The sequence below is a fragment of the Centruroides vittatus genome, unplaced genomic scaffold, assembly GCF_030686945.1.
Source record: "Centruroides vittatus isolate TY-2023 unplaced genomic scaffold, ASM3068694v2 contig_439, whole genome shotgun sequence".
Lineage (NCBI taxonomy): Eukaryota > Metazoa > Arthropoda > Arachnida > Scorpiones > Buthidae > Centruroides > Centruroides vittatus.
Window position 1 is genome coordinate 3748107 of NW_027122239.1, and position 24702 is coordinate 3772808.

Below are 24702 nucleotides of genomic sequence, written 5' to 3' on the forward strand. Positions count from 1 at the left end.
GATAAAACAATGGCGCCAGGTTTTATAAATTTTAAACTTTCGATATTAACACACAAACTTATCTCCAGCTTCGAGTTAACCCATTCAAAAAATTACTTTAACAGTAGCTGCACTCTGTCAAAAGTTATATTTAGCAACCATACTAATTTTAAATGGGAAACATTAGCGAGTGACACACAGTTAGCCATTTTTTTTTTCTCCACACTCCTTCGCATATAGACTATATAAATAATGTTGATACAACAACAATACTACACATCTGCAATTCTGTAGCAGTTGTATAATTCACGGTTGAATTAACCAACCCATTTGCAATTTCACAGAGCTGTTAATGTAATGATACGTCTGGATTAAAATATAACAAACAGAATTTCTTTTAATGATTATTTTCCATCTCGATGTGATTCCAAACGGATGTCACCGCTGTCACTCAAGAGCTAATTATATTTACCAGAACTATAATTAGGCTTGGGGCAATGTCGTTGTAATCAGTCTACTTTAGTGAGTCAGTTAAGACAAATCAGTTGAAATCCCGAAGACAGTTCACTATTCGTTACGTCAATCCAATGTGAGATTAGTCGTGCTTTTTTTCACTCCCCTCCTTCCTCTTAAGGTCATCTTAAGAGGGAACAAATTAGATCCATGGCAAAAGGATTGCTTCGAGATTGCTGAGACAAACCTTATTGTTCTTTTTACCTGGCTATAGATAGCACAACATGTTTAATGTCCATGACCAAACGTGGTATCCATTGTGCTTTGTTAACATTAGAGAAACCTCTCACGAGAAGAGTGAAACACCGATTTATAAAACCTAAGGTGAGCTTTTCGGAAATTTAATTATGTATAGTAAAATAAATCTATTTAAAATATACATGTATAAAAGCTTTATAATCTATTTACTTGGGTGGAATTCTAAGTAAATTAACGCACGAGTCTTAATAAAGAACCTTTTAGTGGGTGTAGCAAGTAAGGGTTATAAAGAGAATCTAAGTAGAAGAAACGTTATAAATGCCGGATGTAATATTACAGGCCTACTAAAACTCTTACAAATTTCATAAAGAAAAATATATATATATATATATATATATATATAAGACTTGAATTATAATAACTTGGGGTGAGAAGACAACTAAGTTTTTAACTCAAATGACGATTCGGATTTCAGTCATTTCTAAAGAAATTAGATCCATTTTTAGTATTTTATATTCAACATTTATTATATTTTAAACTAAAATTAGAAGGTAAATTTAATAAACTCGTTTGAGCAATGTTAGATTTAAAAAAAAGAAGAAGAAGAAGAAGCAATATTTAAGATGCCAAACACCTTAAAAAATGTAGAAACCTAAACATTAGCCACTTGTTTTTTTTAATGAAAGCGATATTTCAATGACAATCGTATATCAAAAACACATTTCTGTCGCCTTGTTTTTAAGTTATAAATAAATCGGAACGGTTACAAATATACCTGAATGTAGAGGATGTGGCGTTGAAAACAGCTTCCGCGTGTGATGGTCTACACCTAACCTTGGAGATTAATACAAAGTCGACTTTGTTGCTTTACGGTACGAGAAATGTTCACAAATCTCGAGAGCGGCATGTTAAATGTGAAGCAGAATTATCAACTAATGACCCCGAATGTTGGCTGCGAGAATCCGGATGTGCAACCTGCATATAGTTGCCAAGAAATTTTGAATATGTGGCTAATGAAGCAACGAAGGATGCTTACTATCTTTATTAAGCAAAAATCTTTCTAATTATGCAAACTTTGCTACTATAATAATATCCTTACCAGCCTATCTGTTACGTATTAACTGATTTGTATCCTGATTAATCTTCCTACTCGTGTTTTAGATCATATAAATTAATACGTAATCTTCTTTTTTTTCCCCCAGATATCTTCATCTTAAAACTCTACAAGTCCCTTTATCAAGATTTAATTAAAATTTATGAATATAGGAAGCCTTTTGAATATTCTCTTCTTATCTAATGTTGTATAGGCTCGTTTCCTGCTACTATCCATATAGGAGTACCTCTATGCAGAGCTTGGTGTCGTGTTAAATCATCATTAAGCAGTAGATCCAGGAAGGGGAGTTTCTCACACACTTTATTCTTGATGTAGCATGAAGTGGAAGTCGGGTCCAGTTTTCGAGTGTTTAATTCATAAATGCCAACTCTATAGCGTGGCTTTTAACATCCCAATTGCTGTATATACATATATAAAAATGTTCTATTCTTTCTACACGACAATTGGTTGCTATTCTGTAACGAATTGATCGATTATGTAAACTTTTTCTCTAATGTCTCCGAGTAGAATGGATAATTATACACATTAAGAGAGTAAGCTGCAGGTAGGCTACAATAAACAGTTACATCATAGTTACTATATAACTAGTATCGAAAATTTCAAATTGCATCATGTATTTATTTACTTTAAAATGATAAATATCGGTTCTTTCTGTTATTAATCAGAAATATGTCCAGTAAGAGAAAGAATATTTAAAAATATTTCTGTAAACATCGAATATTACATAATCTCAGATACTTTAAAAATCTACGAATAAATTATATAATTTGATAGGAAATCAATTCTTTTTTTAAATGATATATATATATAAGCTTATTTTTAATTCTGAAATTTCCCATATTCGATCATTATATTTAGCTCAAAGGGCCAAATTTGCCCTTTGAACAATAGTAGCTATCGAGCGTTTGTGGTCTTTAGATAAACAAAACAAGATAAGAAGACATTATATGTCAAAGTTCAAAGCTAATCTGTATATCTAACATTAATTATCTGATCAATAAGTTCCACAACAATTCAATTATAGAAAATTTACGAGAAATTCAAAATGTAGTAATAAAACGATTAAAATATATATATATATATATATTTAACATCGGATCCAAATATGTAAACAAGTAAAATATTAAAGTATATACATCTTATTGTTTGGAAACTGTAGATTTATTATTCGTAGAAAAAGGGGTGCAGTACGGATCGATGACCAATAATCTCGCCTGTTTTCAATTAGGTTGTTTGTGTTTGGTTTCGGGTGAGGATTGAGGTTGGAAGGAGAACCTCTCTAAGCGTTTCCGTGTGGAAAGCTAGCAGATAGACTTACATCCAAGCAATTTGAGGAAGAAAGTAGACCAGACACGCTCTTCTTTATATCTTCTACACGCGAACTATCTACGGCACCACTTTTCCCTTTTATTACGACTGGGATTTTAAAAGATAAAATATGATCCTTCGATTTAAGAAAGTTAAAATCAATTTTAAGTGTAATCGAAACAAATGGATCTTCTTTTTCTTTCTTTCTTTTCTTTTTTCTTTAAAATTATTCCGTTAGAAAATGGTTTTCATTTTAATTTTAAAAAGCATTTGCATTTTCTCCAAAATTCATTGATCTAAATCTTCTTGATATAGGTTTATGGATACGATATTCTGATCAGATTAGGCATTCTCGTGTAGTGTATAAAGCTGGTTTTGCAAGAAATTCTTCTGTTAACTTTCTTTTTTTTTGCTCTCGACCTCAATTATTTTCAATATCAAATACTTCTTGTAGGGCCTTAGAAAATGAAAGGCCCTATACGAAACCATATTTTTAATTATTTCAGAATTTTCATTAGTAAAACCTAAATCTCGGATATTCATCTTAACTGATCTTCCGCATCCTGCTGTTAAAACTACGGTTATGTAGACCTAATAGGCCCTAATATGGCAATAGGATTGCAGCTACTTTCTTTCGGGAGGCTTCAAACAGGTTATAATCTGTTGAGGCCTCTTAATAGCAATTAAAGTTAGGCCTGTATGTAAATACAATATTTTTTTTTATTGTAGAATGTATACGTACTATGAGAATTATCTTCACTGTAACCGATATCAGGCTTTCGATAGGGTTTAGCCACGTTTTAGTACCTCATATTGAGTAAAACTAATAAACCAAACTCACAAATCTGTTGTCAGAGACGAGGAAAAAAGAGGGAAAAGGCGATAGATCTTGTAAATGGAACCAACCTATGTCAGCGTATAGTGTAACTTAAAACTGTAAAGTGTTGTTTGAGGCCTAAACATATCCCAGATGCCGAGATCCCGGATCGCTGTGACAACCTATCCTGGATAAACTGTTAAAATCGCGACCAAATACCAAAACTTAACGCGATAAGCTACTAGTGTTGATGTGTGGGAGATGGACAGATTGTTAAACAAGGAAGATCAAATTTAACGAGAAGAAGTATATGGCCAGTTGACTTTTAACCCGGATTTATACAGCAAATTCTATTTTTTTATATATCAATTATAGAGCTTTTTAGACTCGTAAATTAGACGGGACTAAACTGGGAGGACTTTTAGAAAAATGGGGGAAAGAAGACCGATGATAAATAAATAAATTCAAAATAAATGTCCTAAATCAAATAAAATTATAAAAAATAATATAAAAAAATCCTTCTGAGGACGAACAAACAAGTCTTTAGTAAACCGAAACAATGACTGGATCGTATCACAGTCTCGACTTTACTTTAAAAAATAGCCTAAAATTCTCCGCAGACATCATTAATTGTTAGAAATTTATATAAATATTAGAATTGGTTGGTTCTCAATGATATTCTGCAATATCCGAAGGCCATTAAAGCCAATGAGGCTTAACTTTCAATAGGAATAAAGGGATTAACTAGGATGCGTTTTTCTTTGCTAGATATAATAGACAAGTAATAATAGGCCTATAAATAAGCATTCTAAACAGATCTGTGGCTTAAATACATCCAGAAATTGCATTCTATGCATCATATAATGCAACAGAAGTAGCCTAATTAGCCTTAAAATTTAGATTTCAAAAGCTAGTTCAGAACTATAATTAAATAGTCTTAAGCTTATAAAGTGTAATCTAGTTTATGCATAAATTCAAAATTTACCTTTCGAGGTTTTTAAATTTAAAAACAATTGCTTCTATTTTAAGAAAAAAGGAAATTTAAAATTGGATTCTTATAAAAAAATCAATCGAGGTTATTTCTATAAAATTAAATTGTTAAAGAAACTATTCATGAATTAAAAATCTTGCATTAAAGTCGATTTATCAATGTCACTTTAATGGATTTTGAATTTATTAAACAGTTAGAAAAAAGTATAGAATGTTACTTTTGATAAGAATTCATCAATATAAATCAATGGTAGATAGATCAAGTCAATCGTAAGAGGCCTTCGCGATTTTCATGATAAGCCTTTTTGCCTTTTCGAATTTTTCTTGTTGTTCACCTTCCAGAAACCATTAGAACGTAAATCCTTAACGAAAAAAGAAAAAAAACAGTCAAAGATGGTTATCGGGAGAAGAATGGTACCTTGTAAAAAGTGGATGACAATCAGGAAATACTCTTTATAACGTTACGATTTAAATTACAAGACGAGTAACAGAATGTTATAACGATTTATAGTGGGGCCTACAACAATTTTGACACGGAATTGATAGATAGAATGATGCATGACAGCGGAACTGTCTCCAGTTCTGGACAGAAGCAGGAGCCACTGGAGTCTTTAATAATGCAAAGGTTGTTAGACCTAACTGTGCAGCACTGATTTAACTTGATTAATTCCTCTCTCCCACCAATCCGCTATAATTGGATGGAACGGTAGGAACTACTACAGACAGCAAGAATGTCTCTCGAACTCGTCTTATCAAAATTTAAATCCTCGTTGCAATATAAACCTAAGTTCTTATAAAGCCTGCCTATATAAAAAAGTCAACTGTTATATTTTCCTTTATAATTATTTATTACTAAACAGGGGATATGCTGATTTTTATCATATAGTTTAATGCCTAGTAGGCAAATATCTTCGGTGGTTTTTTTAGAATAAATAATTTATAGCTCTACTAATAAATTAAGGCTTTAGACTTCCTGCAAATCGTGCATCTGCTCAATTTACTGATCCACCTGGCTCGATAAGGTGTAGGATCGTTTCCTTGTTAAACAATTTGTGCAAAGGCCCGACGGGAGAAGATAATCTTACCATAGATCTCGAATTTCTTAACTTTTGCTACCATCACTGCAAAGTATCGGCATTCTACGTTACCGAGAAGAATTTCTATGAGTTATTTCACCAGCCTCTGAGAATTTAATATAAATACATTATTAAACGGGTTTAAAATAACGCTATTTTAAATTTTAACATAGGCCTAGAACTCTGGAGGCACCCTCGATTGCAAGAGACATAGAAATCTTACCGGAACATTAATTTAAGTTAGAAATAAGCTCTTAAAATTACGAGTTTTCTATTGAGGAAGGCTCGAATAATCTCAATTTTTTTCGGTTCGAGATGAGAGAAATATGCCAATTGCGCGTACGAGAAGGGAGCTTCAGAATGCACGCGCTACTTCTAGGTGCTACCATTTATTAATCATTTAGAAGGGACGAGAGGACTTACCTTGTAGCTTGTCTTTGCGATTTAGCGGTCCCGTTCGAGACATGATGGCCGCTATGGAGAAGTCCGTGGCCCGATGGCCTATGGTCGACTTGGTCACAGCACCTATTGGCTGCGACTCTTGCATCCCGATGCCTTCGTCGCAGATTAACATGGGGCACGTACCGGACGTTACTACTTCTTTACGAAAAGATTGTCCCGTTTTACACGTGTTCGAATGTCTTATAGAGAGCTTTATTTGCTGTTTACATAGTCCGAGAACGGTCTCAGTATCCCGAGGCGTCGATGCTCAGTTTTACGGGGTTCTTCAAGGGAGACCGTGTTCCATGACGCTACCGGCGACAACATCTGCCGTAATGGTGACGTTTCAACACCGGCAGCACTAGTGCAAGACCCACGGATAGGTGGCGCTTGTTACAGGTCGGTGTTGGTCCGCGATGGGCGGAGTAATGCCTCTACAACTTTCCGGAGTGGGTGGGTTGCTAAATGTTGGGAGGTGCACAACAGCTAATTTTCTTCCCTCTATGCTGCTCTAATGCGCTGATATTAGGGTTACGTTGGGGCGTTGGAGAGACAGACAGTCGCTCTCTTTGACTGACATCTTTCGATTGACGGTGCTGACAAATTTGTCATGCATTCTGCTGAGGTTTATGTAATGGGAGGAGATCCATCGGTTCTGCCGGTTTCGATTACAGTTTAAAAATTAAAAATAATAAAGAAAAAAAAATTCGACGATGACGTCTTCCATCTTTCGGCTTCTTCCCTAAAAATATATTAGAAAAAAAGATTTTTTTTAGTATTAAAAAAATTTTGGAGTTGAACTGTTATTTGTGTTTTTAAATAGAGAATTTCATCACCGAGATCGCGTTGCTTTTCGGAAAAAAACAAGTTAAATAGCACCTTTGCAAAGGTCAGACCTCTTTACTGACAAATTAGATTGATTAAAAAAACAATTAGAAAAATTAGTTTCGAATCTTCTCTCTCGAAACCACAGCAGTTCTTCGATAAGATACAAAAGAATGGATGCCAACTATTATTAAATTCATATTTTTACGTATTACTTGCGTGGTAATGATTTAAATTGACGAAAATTTCTAGGATTTCACAACTTTGCATTGATTTAAATCATGTTTTCTTAACCGAATCATGCGTTTCCTGTTGTGTTCGAGTATTGTAAGATCTCCGAGATAGGGAAACTTACAGAGTAAACAACAGCATAATAGCGTGTTTTGCATTACTGAATGATTTTGACGTGTTTAAAATTTAATTACATTGAAATTACGGTTTAAAACATGATTGAAAGACAAAAGAAAATTAAATATTTAAATAGGTTATCCAGTCGTCATTCACATGTCAATGTAAACCACGTGAAAACCATAATTGTTCTAGTCTAAGTTTAATTTTTCAAGTCACGTATATTATTTAAGCTAAGGGGATGAGAATTCTCGAATCCAATAGTACCTTACAGCTGAAGAAAAGCACCCCCCCTCTCTCGTACGGTTCATTGCGACGATTTCCTTCAGCGCTCGCCCTTATAGGGATCCTTATCTTATTATTTACTTATAGTTGAAAGGTATAGTTTATTTAAGTATTTCTCCCCAATAAAATTAATGTGAGGAAATTCTCCCCTCGGAGGGGCATTCATTATGCACTGGGAAGAGGGGACCTTTTTTTTTCTCTTCGCTGTTTTCACATGTTATAACATTTTTTACCTTGCTGCATGCGACAGAAACATAGATATTATCAGATGAAACGTCAAGATGGAGGTTTTTAGGAAATTTCTTTGATATTTGAAGCAATTTCCTCTCAGGTAGGACATAATACTATAAAATATTACTTTCCCATCGTAACTTTGCGATTGCAGTATTTAAACCGCTTACTATAGAAGGAAAAACGTGAATTTTAAAGTAAAATTTATTACATTTTTCCAAATCTATAAAGGAAAATACATGAAAACATAAATTTATTCGGGAGCCAAAAGCAGTTTGCCTCCAAAAAATGAAACCACGCCATCTAGGGGAGGAACAGAGAGTTATCGACGAGCCACCATTTATACAATTTAATCAATTAAGATTTTTCTTATCTGTATTTAGAAAGAAGGATGGTTAAGTCGTGTTATACCTTAATTTACATTTATAAGAAATTAATAGGGTATTCGTGCCTGGAAAAGAGGCCCTCGCACCTTATCTAATTTCGTTTGCGACTGAGAAAACTTCGTACAATGCGGATATTTGGCGGGTGAAGACCACCCCGATGATGGTCAACCTACCTTTATAGTTCGCACTTATTCCATTGTTAGCATTACCGACGTCATAGCGACGTCATCGAAACACAACGGAATTCTTATAATTGTGGCGGTCATCATTCCCACAGAACACAACAATGGACGGCTATCAAGCGAAACTGGTCATTTGAGGGTGAGTAATGACCCGAAGTGTGCCTGGGGGATCTTGGTGCAACCCTAAGCCATTAACAGGTGCTAGAGTACAGGAACCAGCTGTACAGCATTTAATTTCGTCTTCTGTTTACGTCCTGCAATAGCCTATCCAGACACGCGACCTTCTAAAACTCGAAAATGGCCTCTTATAATTAATATATTCAGCATCTTTCGTATCTTTGGCAGTTTCCTTTGCTTACCCTTCCTGTTGGATATTGACTAGATATAGGAGAGAAGAAAAAATATTTAAGAGTTTAAAAAAAAGGCTAGAACTATTTTATTTATCCATCAGGATCAGTTGGTGAGAGGCATAAAACAATTTTGATCCAGTTTTTCTAAGGTGATGGAGAGGAAAAACAACTTTTTTACGACGTTAATCATTGCTGTCATCTATAAGGATAATTCTAGTTCGGTCGCAAATTCTGAACCTGTGACAAGAGGGAAATTTATCACAACACTATGGAGGAAACACTGTTTACTCGAAGCGTTAGACCCAATTTAACAGTAGAAACTGTGTTAAAAACTCGTCGATAATTGTCCTTCTAGGTAATGTAAACAAAAGCCATTTTCGTCTGCACTTAATAAGTGGAGGGTCTGGTATCAGAGGGACTGCATTCGAACAGCCAACGACTCAAATGTGGCGCCGGTCAACGTGTTGGTCCATATAACCTAGATCAAGTCGTCTGTCCGCTGTTTTAGATCTGGTACCCCTCACTACTTAGCGACATAATGGTGTCTGTGAGATAACGACACTGACTGGGAAAACTTAGGAGACCAAACACGGTTTTATCAATGCACTCACTCGCCAACGCGACGGAAATAGAGGAGTACCAAGCGCCATAGGAGGGCCCCGACTTCCTTTCATTAATGGTTGTATTAAAATGTGTTTTATACGACCGCGCTAATTAGTTAGGATCGGCTAGTTAAAACTTGATAAATCTTTCGATCTTTATCTTTACGGACAGGCGGTCTGGACGGAGACAGAAATAAGAAACTGGCAGATGTCGATGACAAGTTTTAACTTTCTTCCGGTGCCACGACGACATTATTGAAGAAGCGAAGACAAGACTTGGCCACCCACCTTACAGGCAAGGCTCTTGGCAAGGTCAACGCATTGCGTCATAGAGCACATACACGCATAGTGTTCAATTTATTTTGGAGAAGTGCTCTATACTTTTCTTCGTCCCCAGAAAGTTATTTAATATAAAAAAAGGAAGAGATAAACGGAGAGTTAAGAAGTGCCATTAAGTAGAATTTACAGTAAAGGTACATAAAAAAAAGGAGCGTTATTAAGTAGGGCCTTGAGGCTAGGCGTGAATGAATCAAAAGGGCCTTGTAGCATGGAAGAAAAGGCGTCAGCCAGTCCTCATTCTCAGTATCTCGTCAATAAAGCAGAGTGATAGTTTGGTCAACAGATACAGCCAAGTAATCGTCCAGATTTGTTGGCGCCGAACATATCGGGGACTGGAGACAGACGAATGTTTTGGAAACAATATCATGGGCAGCTAATGGAAGGAAATTCAGCCTTTTAACTGTTCCACACAAACCATAAAGCGTTAGCCGCCTAATTATCAACCAGTTTGCCTTCTTGCGTAACCGCTCGCATGTTAAGACCAAGAGGGAGATGCCGAGTGATACTTCACCTCCCGGAAAAGTTATTATGGAGTAAAATTACACTCGCCACGTTTAATTAATCGCCGGTTTAAAAATAATAACGTGTATCACAGATGGCACGTAAGCGTTAAGCTCTTTATTAGGATTATACTATATAGGCTCTGTATCTTACACCCAATACAACCCACAGTCGCATAAACGATATATTAAAATATATATATATAGGCCCTATATATAAAGAAAATAATTAAAAAATTATATCGTAACTTCCCGTTACACAATAGATCGATAAATTATCGATACAGTAACTTGTATAACGTTACGTAACGATTTTTTTATCACTTACGTAAGTTATTGCATGTTAAGTAATATTACATAAAGGGGGCTTTTAATGCTTTGTGATATTTAAACCGTGTTAATGCGTGTTTTCATTGGATGGCCGATTTTAATAGCTATTTTCCTAACCGTAACAGTTTCTAAAAGCGTCAGGAGAGTTAAAATACTTAAGTAGGATGACACGCGATACTCGTACTGTTTATCTTAGTTCAACCGAAAAACTCTTTAGTCTCTTTCTTTATGGTAACATACGTCAACATTAACAAAAGTCGCGGCATGTACTTAGCAAAGCGCTACTGATGCTGCCAACGGGGAGACAGTATCGCTCCGTCAATGACAAAGCTACGAAGAATCACCCTCGTCACTCCTCCAGTATTAAATGTCCTTTAGTAAAAGATGCAACGTCGGCGACCTCTTTTCTTCCACAAAACTCGTATTTTTTATCGTATGTACTGGTAAAGTAACGAGGAAGAGAACCCCCCAGACCTCTACCATTACTCATTCTTGCATGGATCGCCTTCGTAACGCATCTCCCGTTACCGTTCTTAATATAGTCCTTGCGGGCTTAATAATACGGATGCGAATTCGGCCGTACGTCTGAGTTTTAATATTTCGAACTGACAATTATTAATAGATTCTTCTTGTACAACAAAGTCGACCTTGAACGGAATCGTAAATCATACTTATCTACGTCGTGCATCATGCAAATCAGCTGGATATTCTGGTGCAATCGACATCTCGTTACCATCGTTCTGTTTTTTTTTTTTTTGTATTTTTGTTTAAGTGTGTTTGTTAAGTTAAAATGGAAAAATCTCACCTGTAATAAGCGCGTTTATGGAACGGAGGTGCGTGCCACACGTTCGACTTTTGTGTTGACAGCGCTATGCACCATTCCTACCGTATCTCCGTACGATCGTATCGAAGAAGGTGCCCTGCGCCGCTTTACAATGGAACAGCACGCTCGAGCTGTCACCCCCTTTACACCGTCACGTGACCAGATCGTGTACGGAAATTACACGCATTGGTTCGACTGTCCGACAACTTCACGCAAGTCATTCCGTATTCGGGTCATAAGCCAGTAGTAATGAAGTATGTCATTTGTCTGTTCTCAGTTGATAATAATGAATAATATGCCGTTTCGTTTACACGTCCGAGTGGTATAATAGTTAGTAAAGGTATTACAGAAGTTCTGGAGGTGATACACAACCGAGATTTTTCACACGGTTGTTGACGTTTCTATATTTTAACACGTAGTACTGTACCCAATGCCGTAACACCGCTCTGCGTGGCTAGAATGAGGAAACATGCGAAAGTTCACAAACTCTTAAGTTCTTCAACCTCCTCCCCCCCAAAAAAACGTCTGGGAGAGATAAAACTCGTGCAAAATGTAAGAAAAATGCATTTAGTTTTATAAATACTTTTTATAATTCCTACACAAAACTATTTAATTTTTATATTCCGTGTATCACGAAAGTAGTGAGGGTAGTTCATAGAATTTGATTTACGTGATAGCTCACATTAAATATCGTGTATAGTCGATGTGTCTTACATTTTAATATAGGATCACGATTCGGGTTTGTAGGAATATTTATCGGCTATAAAATTTTATTTAAATTTTTTATATATCAAAGTATATACATATCTAAAGTTTTATAGCCTTGTTTTCTTTATCGACGTGATGTGGCTATTAAGAAGTGTTTCTAGAAAGCCGTTCTACATTTTTTGGATCGAATTCTGATTAGTATAAGCCGAATACTTTGTTTGTTTGCCTTTTTCCCTCTTACATTTTATCCTCTTTAGAGTGGCGTAGTCTGATCCGCTTGAACTTTGACACGACTCTTGACAGGCGTAATGTCACCTTATACATCTGATGTCTGTATGACGTGTGCTAGGATGGAGAACTCACTATGTGGTCCTACCCATTCTGTAGAGATTAAAATATATATAGAAAAAATTCCTTTGTATAACCGAAAAAAAATAAAATAAAATAATCTTGCCGAAGAGTAATTTTCTATGGGATCCTACTTAAATCTATTCGTATAAGAGACCACATAATCCACGTTAAGAGCAAGAACTGTCTTTGATTAATAATAAAAACTAAAATTCGTTAAGCTAAATTTAATTTACAGGGTGATCGAGAAGTTACTTCGCTCCTACATTACAAACGATGCAGGTGAACGGTGACGTTTCCATCATCCTGTACAACAAAAATAATAGTTTTCTTCGATGCAGAAGGCTCCTATATCGAATCTTTGTTGATAATTTAAACATGCAACTGCAAAATTTCCATTTTAAAAATCAAATTTATTTATTACATTCAAACTTAAAACATCAATTCCTTCCAGTAAGTGAAATACACTACTCACGATATAATGCATGATAATGCAAGAAACTAAAAACAGTAGAAAAATTAAATAATCCTGACATTCAAATAAATCAAATTGAAAAAAAAATCTTGCATAATTAAATTATAATTATTATTTAAAATAATAATGCTACGTGTAAATTATATTTAAAAAAAATTAAAAATAGGTCTTTTAATCGCTTAATAATCGGTAGGTAAGCACCGAACGTTATAGTTAAACATACCAAAATGTCATCCAGGATGGAAGTCAAGCTTGGGTGGTCTTATTTCTCTCGAATTGAGTTTCCTCCCACTGCTTTTTTGTGCTTCTTCAAGCGGAAAATGCGCGCTTGCACTCTATTGACAGCTACTTTACTAGTTAGAACTTAACTAAGCCTTCAACCCACCTACATGATTCACCTTCTCTTTAAAAATAAAAAAAAAAAATAAAAATAAAAATGTTTTTAAGGGAAGGTTTATAGAGTTTAAGCAACCTTAAACGACCCTCGAACAATTTAAGTTTATAGTACAGACCAAAAAAAAAAGGAAGGAGGGAAATAAATTATAAGGCTATAACAGAATGACCCAATTAGAAAGTGATAAAAGATAATGATTAAAAGATGAGTTAAAATTTTTCAAGTAATAAAATTAATGAAGAATTTTTTTTAAATATTATTATAAATTTTCCTACTTAATCGTTGTAATTACCGAGCCAACTTCCACGCTTAAATCCTTTGGAGTTTGGATTATGGCGTAACTCTTAATCCATTTATTTGTCTTGTAATTTGTAGTTATACATTATGTTGTTCTATTCAGCCTACAAGTGACTGTTGCTTAGCAACATGTTTAATTAAATACACTAAATCGTAGCGTGCATGGTAATAGGGTAGTGGGCGTTAACAGTTGGAAAATTTAATTTGGCTTTGCAAAAGCCGTTTACGAGTTCAAGTTTAGTTTAAGAGTTCATTTCTAATCATTTCTACTTAGTTAAAAATATAAGTTTAAAATTTTCTAGGGAAGAATTTTTGAATGTTTTAAAGGTTTTCGATACGAAGCGTGACCAACTTTCTGTTGTTACACGTTAATGCGGTTTAAAAACATGATTACTAATGAGGGTAAAAGGAAGAAAATTATATGCAACAAACTTTTATAAATAAATTTATTTAGGTAACGAGTGGGTTCTGATGTTAATCCTGTTGATATTCCCGCAACTACCTACATTAAAAGATCTACGAAGGTCACGTCGAACTGGATCGTTAATTGCCTGGAGCAAACGAGAAAGAAGATGAAGAAAAAAAAAAACTGCCTTAATTCGGACGATGAGCGAATATTCACACTTTTGCCCATAGGCTCCTGTTTATTCATAGTTATAAAAAGTTAAAAATGTGTAATAAGTAGAGCCTTAATCCTATTACATCAATCTAATGACATTTTCCTCTAATGTATCTTTTGAAAATTTCCGTCATCTCTGCCTCTAAGCATCATAAACGTGGATTCGTTTCGTTTGATGGTCATTTCAGCACCTCTTCTCATTATTCAAAATGTCATCTGGGACGAGATTCATTTCCTCTTTGCTTAAGAATATCATTAAGAGGCCTATTTTCGGATCATATTTCTGTTAAGCATCCCTCTACGTCTATGATAAAGTAGGAGAAAGAGGGTAGAAAAGGAAGGAAAAAAAGGAGCCCTCTAACGAATGTACACAACACTGTAACCGCTTCCAAATTTACAAATTCGATTCTTTTAACGCGGTGTGGACCCCCTATAATAATAAAAAAAAGCCAGCCAACTTTTTAAGATTAATTCTATTGACAGCATTGATGGAGAAACTTAAGTACTCTATCATTAAGAGTCGTATCAATCAGCATCAATGTTTCAATGTAATTGGTACCCGGATTTTTTTTTTTACCAAAGCTCCTTCTCTTTTAGCTTCACACTTTAAGAATACAGTCGAATTAGCCCTGGGGATGCAAAATCTCGGGCGGTGGTCCAATAACCATACCTTCAAAAGCCATCAACAGAAGTCGATGAAGATGTATGTGTTCCGGTCACATAGGAAACAATGCTTTGAGAACTGTATCGCGTGTACCTTTATCCTCAAGGGTGTGAAATACACGTAATTAGACTTAACGGACGTTAGAAGTCCTTGAGATGCTCTGTATAAAGACACACCTGCTCTAATTATTATATTCTTATCCCGTATCCTGCTTACTTATCGGTATGAGAGTTACTCCATCGACATCTCAGTTATTCGCTCTTGTTACGTTGAGAACAATGCAAAAACAGCCATAAATAATTGTTTAATGATTAGCTCCGGTATTTTAGTTTGAAAAAGAAATAAATAAACTTAAATTTAATAATTAAAAATCCACAAATTCCTTTCCCGGATGTTCTAAAATAACGAAAAATCTACGTCTTTTGAAGACATTTTATTAATTGTCTTAACAAGAAATTCGTCTCGTAAAAACTGATTCATGATGTAGATTTTTACTATTTTAAATTAAAAATAAACTTAAAAAAACAACAATTTATAATAAAATTTTAAAAAATTTCAACCGGTTTTTCATCTCTAAAACGTTTGTACTGTATAATTATAATTAAAACAAAGGAAATTTAATCCTTTTTCATACAAATAAATTTATAAAAAATTTAAAATATTTATTTTATTTAAATTAATATTAAAATAAGTTTAAAATACTTCTAATTTAATTAATTAATTAATTAATAATGTAGCATTAATAAAAAAAAAAATTAACTGAGTTCTTAGAATAGAAATACCCAAAAATTCTTTAAAAAAAAAGCTGTAAATCGAGCAAAAATACAAGGTAAAATTTATTTGCGTATAACCCCAAAAGAATTGATAGAACGAAGCTAAAACCTTCTTATAACCCGCACCCCCTTTAAAATTACCTTTTAACCACGTATAACCCGCACGAAAATACATAGGATAAGTGCGAATTAAATTAGTTATAACTGACTTTTATGGGTCAACATCCTTTAGAAATGTTCATATATATTTTACAGCTGTGTAATATGATAATCAGTATTAAAAAATGTATAAAAATTTCAAGTAGATGCTAGAAAACTGTATATAATTGTCATTAATAATTTTTTAATAATGATGGATGATGAAATTTGAATTTACACACATCGTAGGAAGAATTTTTACAGATTTTTCCTTCCTATCTATCAAAATACATTGGAAAAAAGAAGAAAAAGGAGAAGAGGAACAGTAGCTTAACTATAGAAAAATTATCACCGTATAAATTTTCGATCGTTGACAGCTTTTTGGGTTGTTCTGCTTTACATTTAATGTCTACGCTTAACTTAATATGCTAAACCGCAACTCGACAGGTTCCTTTTTTATTTATTTATTTATTTTTTCTCATTCTCTTATATAAATTTTCGGATAGAATTTTAATACTTTCCTTTAATTGCATAGTAGAATTTTGGTCGAGAATAGTCTAATTTGTTTCGCTAAGTTGAAGAATAGCATCCCACGACCTAAAAGAGAAAAAGAGTTCTGGGAAAGTGTTCTTTGTTTGCTTGATCGGCTTCAGTTATTCTAGGAATAACCTCAGCTCTATTATGAGTTTAAAATTTATCTTAGCTTTGTTCGAGTGAATTAAAAAATAAGAAAAAATCGTCGCTTAATAATTTAAGGGATGAAAGCAATGGGGCATGCTTCCTATGGTCTTATAAACTGTCGTCTCTATAGAAAAACTATGTAAACACATAGCGAAACCGTTCCTAATTCTGTATACGTTAAGATAAATTCGTAAAGCGATACGAATCTACCTGTAGTAGGGCTCTACGCAAAACCACAGACAAACAGACGGACACGCTTGGCTTTTGTGGTTCACGCATGGTATATGCCAGTTTATTCTATGTCATACTTCAAATAAAAGAGGATTCTCTGAATTTTTGTTGATTTTTTTGCTATAAATTATTATTATTTTTACGGTTTTTTTGGCAGAAAACATTACAGGACATTAACCCTCGACGATATTAATAGTGTTTTTTTTTTGTAAGAGACATTTCAATGATTATAATCCGTTAAATTATGAGATTCCTGTTGATCTGCTCGTCCCGAATTTATTATTAATCTTTAAACCTCTCAAATTAAGCTTATTTATATATAACATTGAGTATTATTTATGATTTTAAGAAGCGATTGTTTTCTATTGTCGTAAGGAAGAAAGGTAGAAATAATGATTGTAAATTTGGAATTAATATAGAAATTTGAGATTATTAATTATTCTAAATATAAAAATTACTTATAAATATGGACCTTTAACCGTTAGAGACAATACATTTATACATCAATATAACTGATAGGTGTAAGGATCTACTGAAAGTAGGGCGAGGATTGGTCGAGGAGAGAAATATAAGGATAGAAAATGAAGGAGAAGCCTAATTTATTGACCAATCTGATGCTGTAACGACTATATAATAGCGTATTAATATAACAGGAAGCATGAAAATTGTTTAAATTTACTTGTAAAAAGAGTATTTTATGAAGAAAATTTATTAAAAAATGAAAGAAATAAGTAAATTTTCCTATTATACAATGGAAGAAGAAGAAGAAGAAAAGTCAGAATTTTCAATTATTTAGGAGTAAAAATTATAGAAACGATGCTTCATTGTTCAATACTTCTCATATATAAAGTTAAAATTAAATATAAAAGAATATTGAAGAAGAAAATATTGTATATTGATTTTAAAAATATAATAAAAATAAGCTGGAAAGGTGCCATTAGTTGAAGAATTTAAATTAAAAAAATATATAAATTTCAGTTTTTCCCGTACGAAACATGGATGCTTTGCTAAAATTATAATATAATAAGGAAAAATTTATTTAAAAAATATGAAAATAAGAGAAAAATTTAAAAAAAAACGACCATTATTAACTTGAAAAATGTAAATTAAACTTAAAAATCGTTAAAAATTGAAGATTTATAAGAAGAAACAAGAGTAAGCATCCGCAATTTAATACAGAAGCAACGAAAGAAAATTTATCAAATTTAATACATCAATAAGATAAAAATTACCTATTATTTAAGATAAAATATAATTATATAAACCTTACTTTTAAATTAAAAAACGTAGGATCATCATCAATCTACTATGACATATCCTGTCATAGTAGATTAAATTACACATCGACACAGGGGGAAAAATACACACATACCCCTTAAAATTCCCAATAATAAATTCTACAAAAATCAATAGAATATTTTAAAAAAAATTTATTATAAAATCGGCATTGGAAGACGTGGCACGATATAATTTTTCAAGTAGGAAATATAACTTACAATACGAAGAATTATTTTTCCCCCCTCTCTCGCTGTCAATATAAACTAGATTTAAATTGATTATAGGAAGAAAGAAATAGCAATAAATAAAATAAAATAATAAAAAAAGGAGACAGAAAACTGTTTTGATTACGGTTGACTGTCTTATCTGGGTGTTGTCACGTAAAGAGAGTAATACGATCAGTATTTACAAGATAAGATATCAACTTATCTGCTTCTAAACATGAGAATATTAATTGATAATCTCTTCCTTTACATAACTAGTCGGTTAACTTTGTCTAATTAATATTCCTTTATCGAGAAAAAAAGGTTTAAAGTAACATCCCGCCATCATTTGTTATCTTTAATACGAGTTTTACAAGGATTTTTAACTAATTATAACCCTCATCTAATCCAATAAAAGATTCATTCCAGCTTAGTTACGCGGTTATTTTTCACTTTTATACAAATAAGTTACGTTTTTTTTTTTTTTTTTTTTTTTCGTTACGCTAGCGATGGTAACGGGTAATTTAAATTGGAATATGTCGTACGTATAGGAAATTGTCATTTCGCAACGGTGTGCGTTACAAAATATCATTTACGATCGTTTATTTAGTAACTTGTCAATGTAATAAAAATGCCTACGAAAGGAAAATTAAATGGAATTTATATATATATAATATATTTTTTAAAGCAGAAAAGAATAAAGATAATAAAAATTATAATGTGGTCATTGTACTAATTTAATTTTCCTTTTTTTTTTCTGCTGACATAAATATGACTTATATCACTTTTATCCTAATTATAGGTTTCAACAGAGTTCTGGAAACATAATCAGAGTTAAATAGTACAACGATACGTTATTTATATTTGCGAGGAAATATATTTTTCTATTTATTAATAGTTATAGATAAAATTCGTGCGATTTTAAACGATCCTTTCGAGAGAAAACAACAACAACAACAAGTCTCTCCTGTTCTATCGTAACGGGTGACTAATTAATTGTATAATTAACAGCCCTGTAGGAACAGTATATATTGTGAAATGAGGCATCGGTAACAAAAACTAGTTTTATTAAGTTACAAAATTATAATATAAAAACGAAAAAATCCATTGCTGTCGAGTGATGATAATGCAAAGGTTGATGCTAACGAGGTTGTTTCAAAACCAATCTTTTGTTTCGTCGAGGAAAAAATAGTTTAAATAATAATAATAAATATATATATATATAAAAAAAATTCCGATAGAAAGATATAGATTTTGATCGCGTGACACGAAACATTTGAGTTGGTCACTTCCTCGTATGTTCAATCATGTGACCGTACCACTATTAACTTTTGGTGTTGCCGAAATGAAACGACGATCATCGCATTCATTTATCAATCGTAACTTTATAACGATGTAACTTAACACATAATAAATTCGTATTAAACGATACTTAAACTTGTCGTATTGCAATGTTTTCTTTTTTTTTTATGTTAAAAAAAAAAAATGTGACAATTTTCTACATTTTTACTTATCATCTTCGTGTGTGTAAGTTGTTCGAGTCATAGACGATTTCGACATCCACACGCCTATTTTTCAATTATAAAACACATACCTGTACATTGATAACTCAGTTTTTGCTGCGTGTATCTAGTTTTATATGGTGCGTATTTTTATACACGTTAACTATTTTCGAAGCCGTGACATCGTTTCGAAAACCATAACCATGTGTTTTATTTTCTCTCTTTTTTTCCTTTTCAAACTACTGTTTTAGGAAATAAAACTTGATTTTAAGAAATGATTAAGCACCCAATAGCGTGATACACATCATTGTGGTGTGTAGCGCAACTTCCTCCTATAGAATAGTTGGGGATTTTTAGTCGACAGTTCTAAATCACTTCACATTAAAGATGTCATTCTGTAAGTAGCTTCCTCCTATGTAAGGGTTCAAAATGTAGATAACAACGTATCTGCAACGTAATTATGTGACAGGTGTCGATTAGTAGAACCGATACACCCGCTTATACCTGTAGATTTACTTGTCTTTACCTGGTTGTAAATCTGACACGCCTCCCATACTTTCCGGTTGTGTGAAACTCAGGACCTATTTTGGCATTTGATTTGCTATCCAACATCACGACACCTATTGTATTGTAATGACAGTTTATACATAGTGTCGACACACACGAAATGTATGTGTGCGAGTAGTAAGAGAGGTCAGAACAGGATCTTTTTCTTCGTATACTAATATATACTTTCTTTATAGTAGGAAATTAAATTATAGAAACTCGACCTGGTTTGATTTCATTATATATTTAATTATTATTTAAAAATAACTGTGTTTAATTAATTCATAACTATTTTGCCTAAAGGTTTTTCGATTACTTTTTACCTAAGGAACAGCTGAAAAGAACTCCTGTAAACTCGAAGAATTTTTCACATTAGAATTTCACGCATGAATTGCTCCTTAAAGTGCAAGATTCCTTGTATTCCCGAAGGCGTATGCCGAATGTTTTGGGGCCTAAAATCCTTGCACCCCGTTTTTTCAGACTCGTAACACACCTCAGGGCGTATCCTGATAGTTCCTAAGCTTAGAAAGGTTCTCTCACGTATGCACTGTTCCCTACACGTTCGAAAAACTTAATTGTTGAAGCTGTAAACTTCTTTCATTCTTATCCATACGACAATAAAAGAAATTTACAAGCTTCAATAATTCATCAAAACACTATTTTCGTTTAGAAATCGTCAATTAAAGCTTCTATCGAGTGGTGAAAGAGGGGTTCTGTCACCTTTATAAAGACGAAATTATATTTAATGGAACGTTACAAGGTCATAAAAGTAAAAAAAAGCCATTGTTATTTACTTTTTCGAGATTCACCCACAATTTTTACACGTAAATTTCTCTCCGTGTATATATTTTTAATCGTACATAACAACTACAGCGAGGAGCTCGTTACCATTTTGTACGAAGCACTTCAAATTTAAGGATGATAAATAATTTACGACGAGTTCTCTATGGTAAAAAATGTTCTTCCCGCCTTAAAAAAAACATGACAGAACTAGTAAAGTCTTCATCGATTCGGCAATTAAAGTAAAGGAGTTGAAAAATTTTTACATCTTCATCCCATTAAGACACATAATCAACAAATAATACAGATGCATCATTGACTCGGAATACTTATCGTGATCTCTCAGCATCCGGAGTGTTAATTAATGAATGCAAAAATATCAGAGCGAATGTTGCAAGTTTTCCCCGCTCGTCTTCCAATCAAAGCTTTGCAACATAAACGAATTCTTCCCCACGTCAGTCCCCCAACACGTGTATCTCCACCTGCTTTCCTTGGTTCATTATCCCAGCCAGACACATCTCTCAGCTGTTCTCCACCGCTCAATAATTGCCTTTTTCTCACGCTTAATTAATTTCAACCCCTTAGATGCTTCCGTATAATGAGATCTTACTCCTGATGTTCGGAGGACACCCATTATCATGCCTTCCAGATATATCAGGGGTAAACGCTCACATAAAATTCCACCTAGAGACCTGTTTAGGAGAGTCGTAGACCATGTTTCTAGCGGTGGTTTACCGAAGAAATTTTAACTTTAACATACAGTAATTTTATATAAAAACTTTCCTTTAATAACGATAACGATAACGTTAACAATAGAATTTCTATAAGCGAAAGACAGGAAGTAGGCACGTTTCAATCATATTTTATATGTATCATTGCCGCATAAGCTATAGTGTAGAGTTAATTGATAAAAATGAAAAATGATCCTATTGTATTCCGACGACATAGATTGACCATGGAAAAGCCTTCCTGTAAAATCCCCTCGGCCCACGTTGAGTGTGCTGCTCCTGTCACGTGACACGGGCCGATCGTTCGTGCGTTCTGCACTTCCTGTCATTAAGAAATCCGTAAGCGGTCGGGAATAGCCATGTCAGCTCGGGTGTCAACATTTCTGCGACACGATATCGTTTCAAACAAAAGCCATATTAATATTTATTATGCTTAAGATACATTAGAGCTAACTGGCATGATAGGAATTATAATTCGCCTGTCTCTGCCGCATTTTTTTCTTTCAGAAGGTTGACTCCGATAATTAAAATTAGAAACTTACCAATGAAATAATAATATCACGCTGTTTTACATACAAACGTGCGCATAAATTAGCCTCCGGATAGTTTTTTTTTCCTGGAAATAAAATTGCAAAATGGCTGCTACGATTTTAATTTTAAAAATTGCTTAACACATCTCGCAAAAGCCGGCAAAACAATTTGTTTGCTGTAATTTCTTTATAATGAAGTTGTCAGTTTGGTCCGGTGTCTACGCGACCCGAACCCATTTTTTCCTTTAATCTGGAGGAAATTAAATCGAATTTACTTAAAGTAATAAAGTCGTTTTCTTAGAATAGAATCTTTTTTCAATTATTATCCATAAAATCACGCTTAAAGTTCGCATGTAGGGCCAGTTTCCGATTTGTTGCACAGCATAGAGCACTGGAAGGCAGAGAGATTTTTCAACAAGTGTGAAAATTATCATTCACGTTTGTGCCATACTTAGCCCGGGGACGTAACACGTCTGTGACAAAAGGAGGCATATGTGGGATAAAAAAACGGTAATCTTCTTTCATTAATTTAATACTTTGGACGGACTACTGCCCTTTAATTAAAGTGTGGCCGCCGTCTAACGAACGGTGGCTGTCACGTCCACGTGATCGTGCCCGGATATCCATATTGGTTCTAGACGGGCCACGAGCCCGGATAAGCATTAGAATTAGATTTAGGCCTGGTATACGCGCATAAACACCGTGTTTTAACCGTGTTTTAGACTATAGGACAGCTGTATCATCCGATAACGTGGCCAAACCGTATCAATGGCTCGATTTTACGGCCGGTTCTTCTACTAAATCGGGGAAAAAATAGCCTAAGGTCATAGTGGAATATTTCAAAAATCTCAACAAATAAACAGCCAGAAGGTAGTGTGGTTGTTGTCACAACAGCTTATTACTTAAGAAGCGAGTTCGCGATAACGGGGTGGCTATTTTTGTGCACAGCCACCTGGACCAATATTCCCGCAGGCGGACCATCTAAGGCCTCTTAGCGCCGAAAAATTGTTTGGTAGACCTTATCTGCTAGTCGGAAGGAGGTGTGAGCTGCTTTGTCGCCAGCCATCTATTAGGACGTCCATTTGCAAGATAGATGAATTCTTACCCGCGCTAAAAGGCTAAGGGGGGAAGTGCTTAATTAATAATAAAAAAAAAGAAACCTCCAGTACCAGATGCCCGGCGTGGTAACTTAAAAATTTTCTAGCAAAAATTGCTTCCGCTTTAGTAAAAAAACGAGCCATCAAAACAATACTAAACTAGAGTATCACTTGTTAATTTATTCGAAACGTAACCCTCCTTTTGTTTCGGTTGAAACGTTGTAAACCTTTATAGCCTTACGTAAATGGACGATTTAGTTAAATACTAAAGAGAAAAGGAAAGGTAAGTTTTATTTTCCAGACTTTCAAAATATGATAATCCTCTTTTCTGTTATTTTACGACGCTATTCAGGTGCGAATGATTGGATACTAAAACCATTCCATCGTGCAGTCGGCTCCTCTTTGAAGAACAACATTTTCTACACTAATCCATTTTAATGTGCTTCAACTCGCTGATGATACAAGTTGCGAGCATAAAATTACGATTATTGCTTAACTCGTACGAAAAAAAACAAAAAAAAAAAAAAAAGAAATCTTATGTATCTGTTAATGTCCAAATTTTTAATTTATTATCTTAACCAATTATGATTAAAATTAATACAAAAAAAAAAAAAGAAAAGTAAAATACCCTTGTTTTTGTACGTATTTTCCTCGATACTATTCTATGAATTGTTAATTTGCTGTTTAATTATTTCGATATTTTGATTATAAGCGACGATTTACGAGAAACTGGAGGACAACCTGATCGTATATCAAGCAGGATCGACCTTGATGTTTTATACTATTTCGACCACCTGTACATATATATTCCTGTTTAAATTGTGACTTGCGAAGGTTTATGTTGATTTGCGTGTGCGTCATATGTGTGCACGCAAACATCTAGTTTATACCATTTTCCGATAGCAAAAATAAAATGATGTAGCCTAAATGAATGTATGTCGAATTTTTTTTTTTTTTTTTTTTCCTTTTTTTTCCCTTCTTCTCTACCTTTTATCGACACGTAAAGTTTATTACATGCCTATAGGTATGTTGCAATTTGGTTTTTCTACAACAAAAAAACTCCTCCTTGTACA

General features: G+C 33.8%; 1 protein-coding gene across 2 annotated transcripts in view; it reads right to left on the reverse strand.

Moving 5' to 3' along the window:
• The window catches only part of LOC136977061 (T-box transcription factor TBX20-like), a 35810-nt gene extending 24094 nt beyond the window's left edge, over nucleotides 1-11716 (reverse strand). For both annotated transcript variants that reach the window (XM_067272499.1, XM_067272498.1), the window contains exons 1-2: nucleotides 11620-11716; nucleotides 6419-7178 (exon numbers count right to left, since the gene is read on the reverse strand). In XM_067272499.1, the coding sequence (XP_067128600.1) occupies nucleotides 6419-6569 (151 nt within the window). In that variant the 5' untranslated portion in view covers nucleotides 6570-7178; nucleotides 11620-11716. The remainder of the gene's footprint in view (nucleotides 1-6418; nucleotides 7179-11619) is intronic.
• Nucleotides 11717-24702: the final 12986 nt, after the last annotated feature.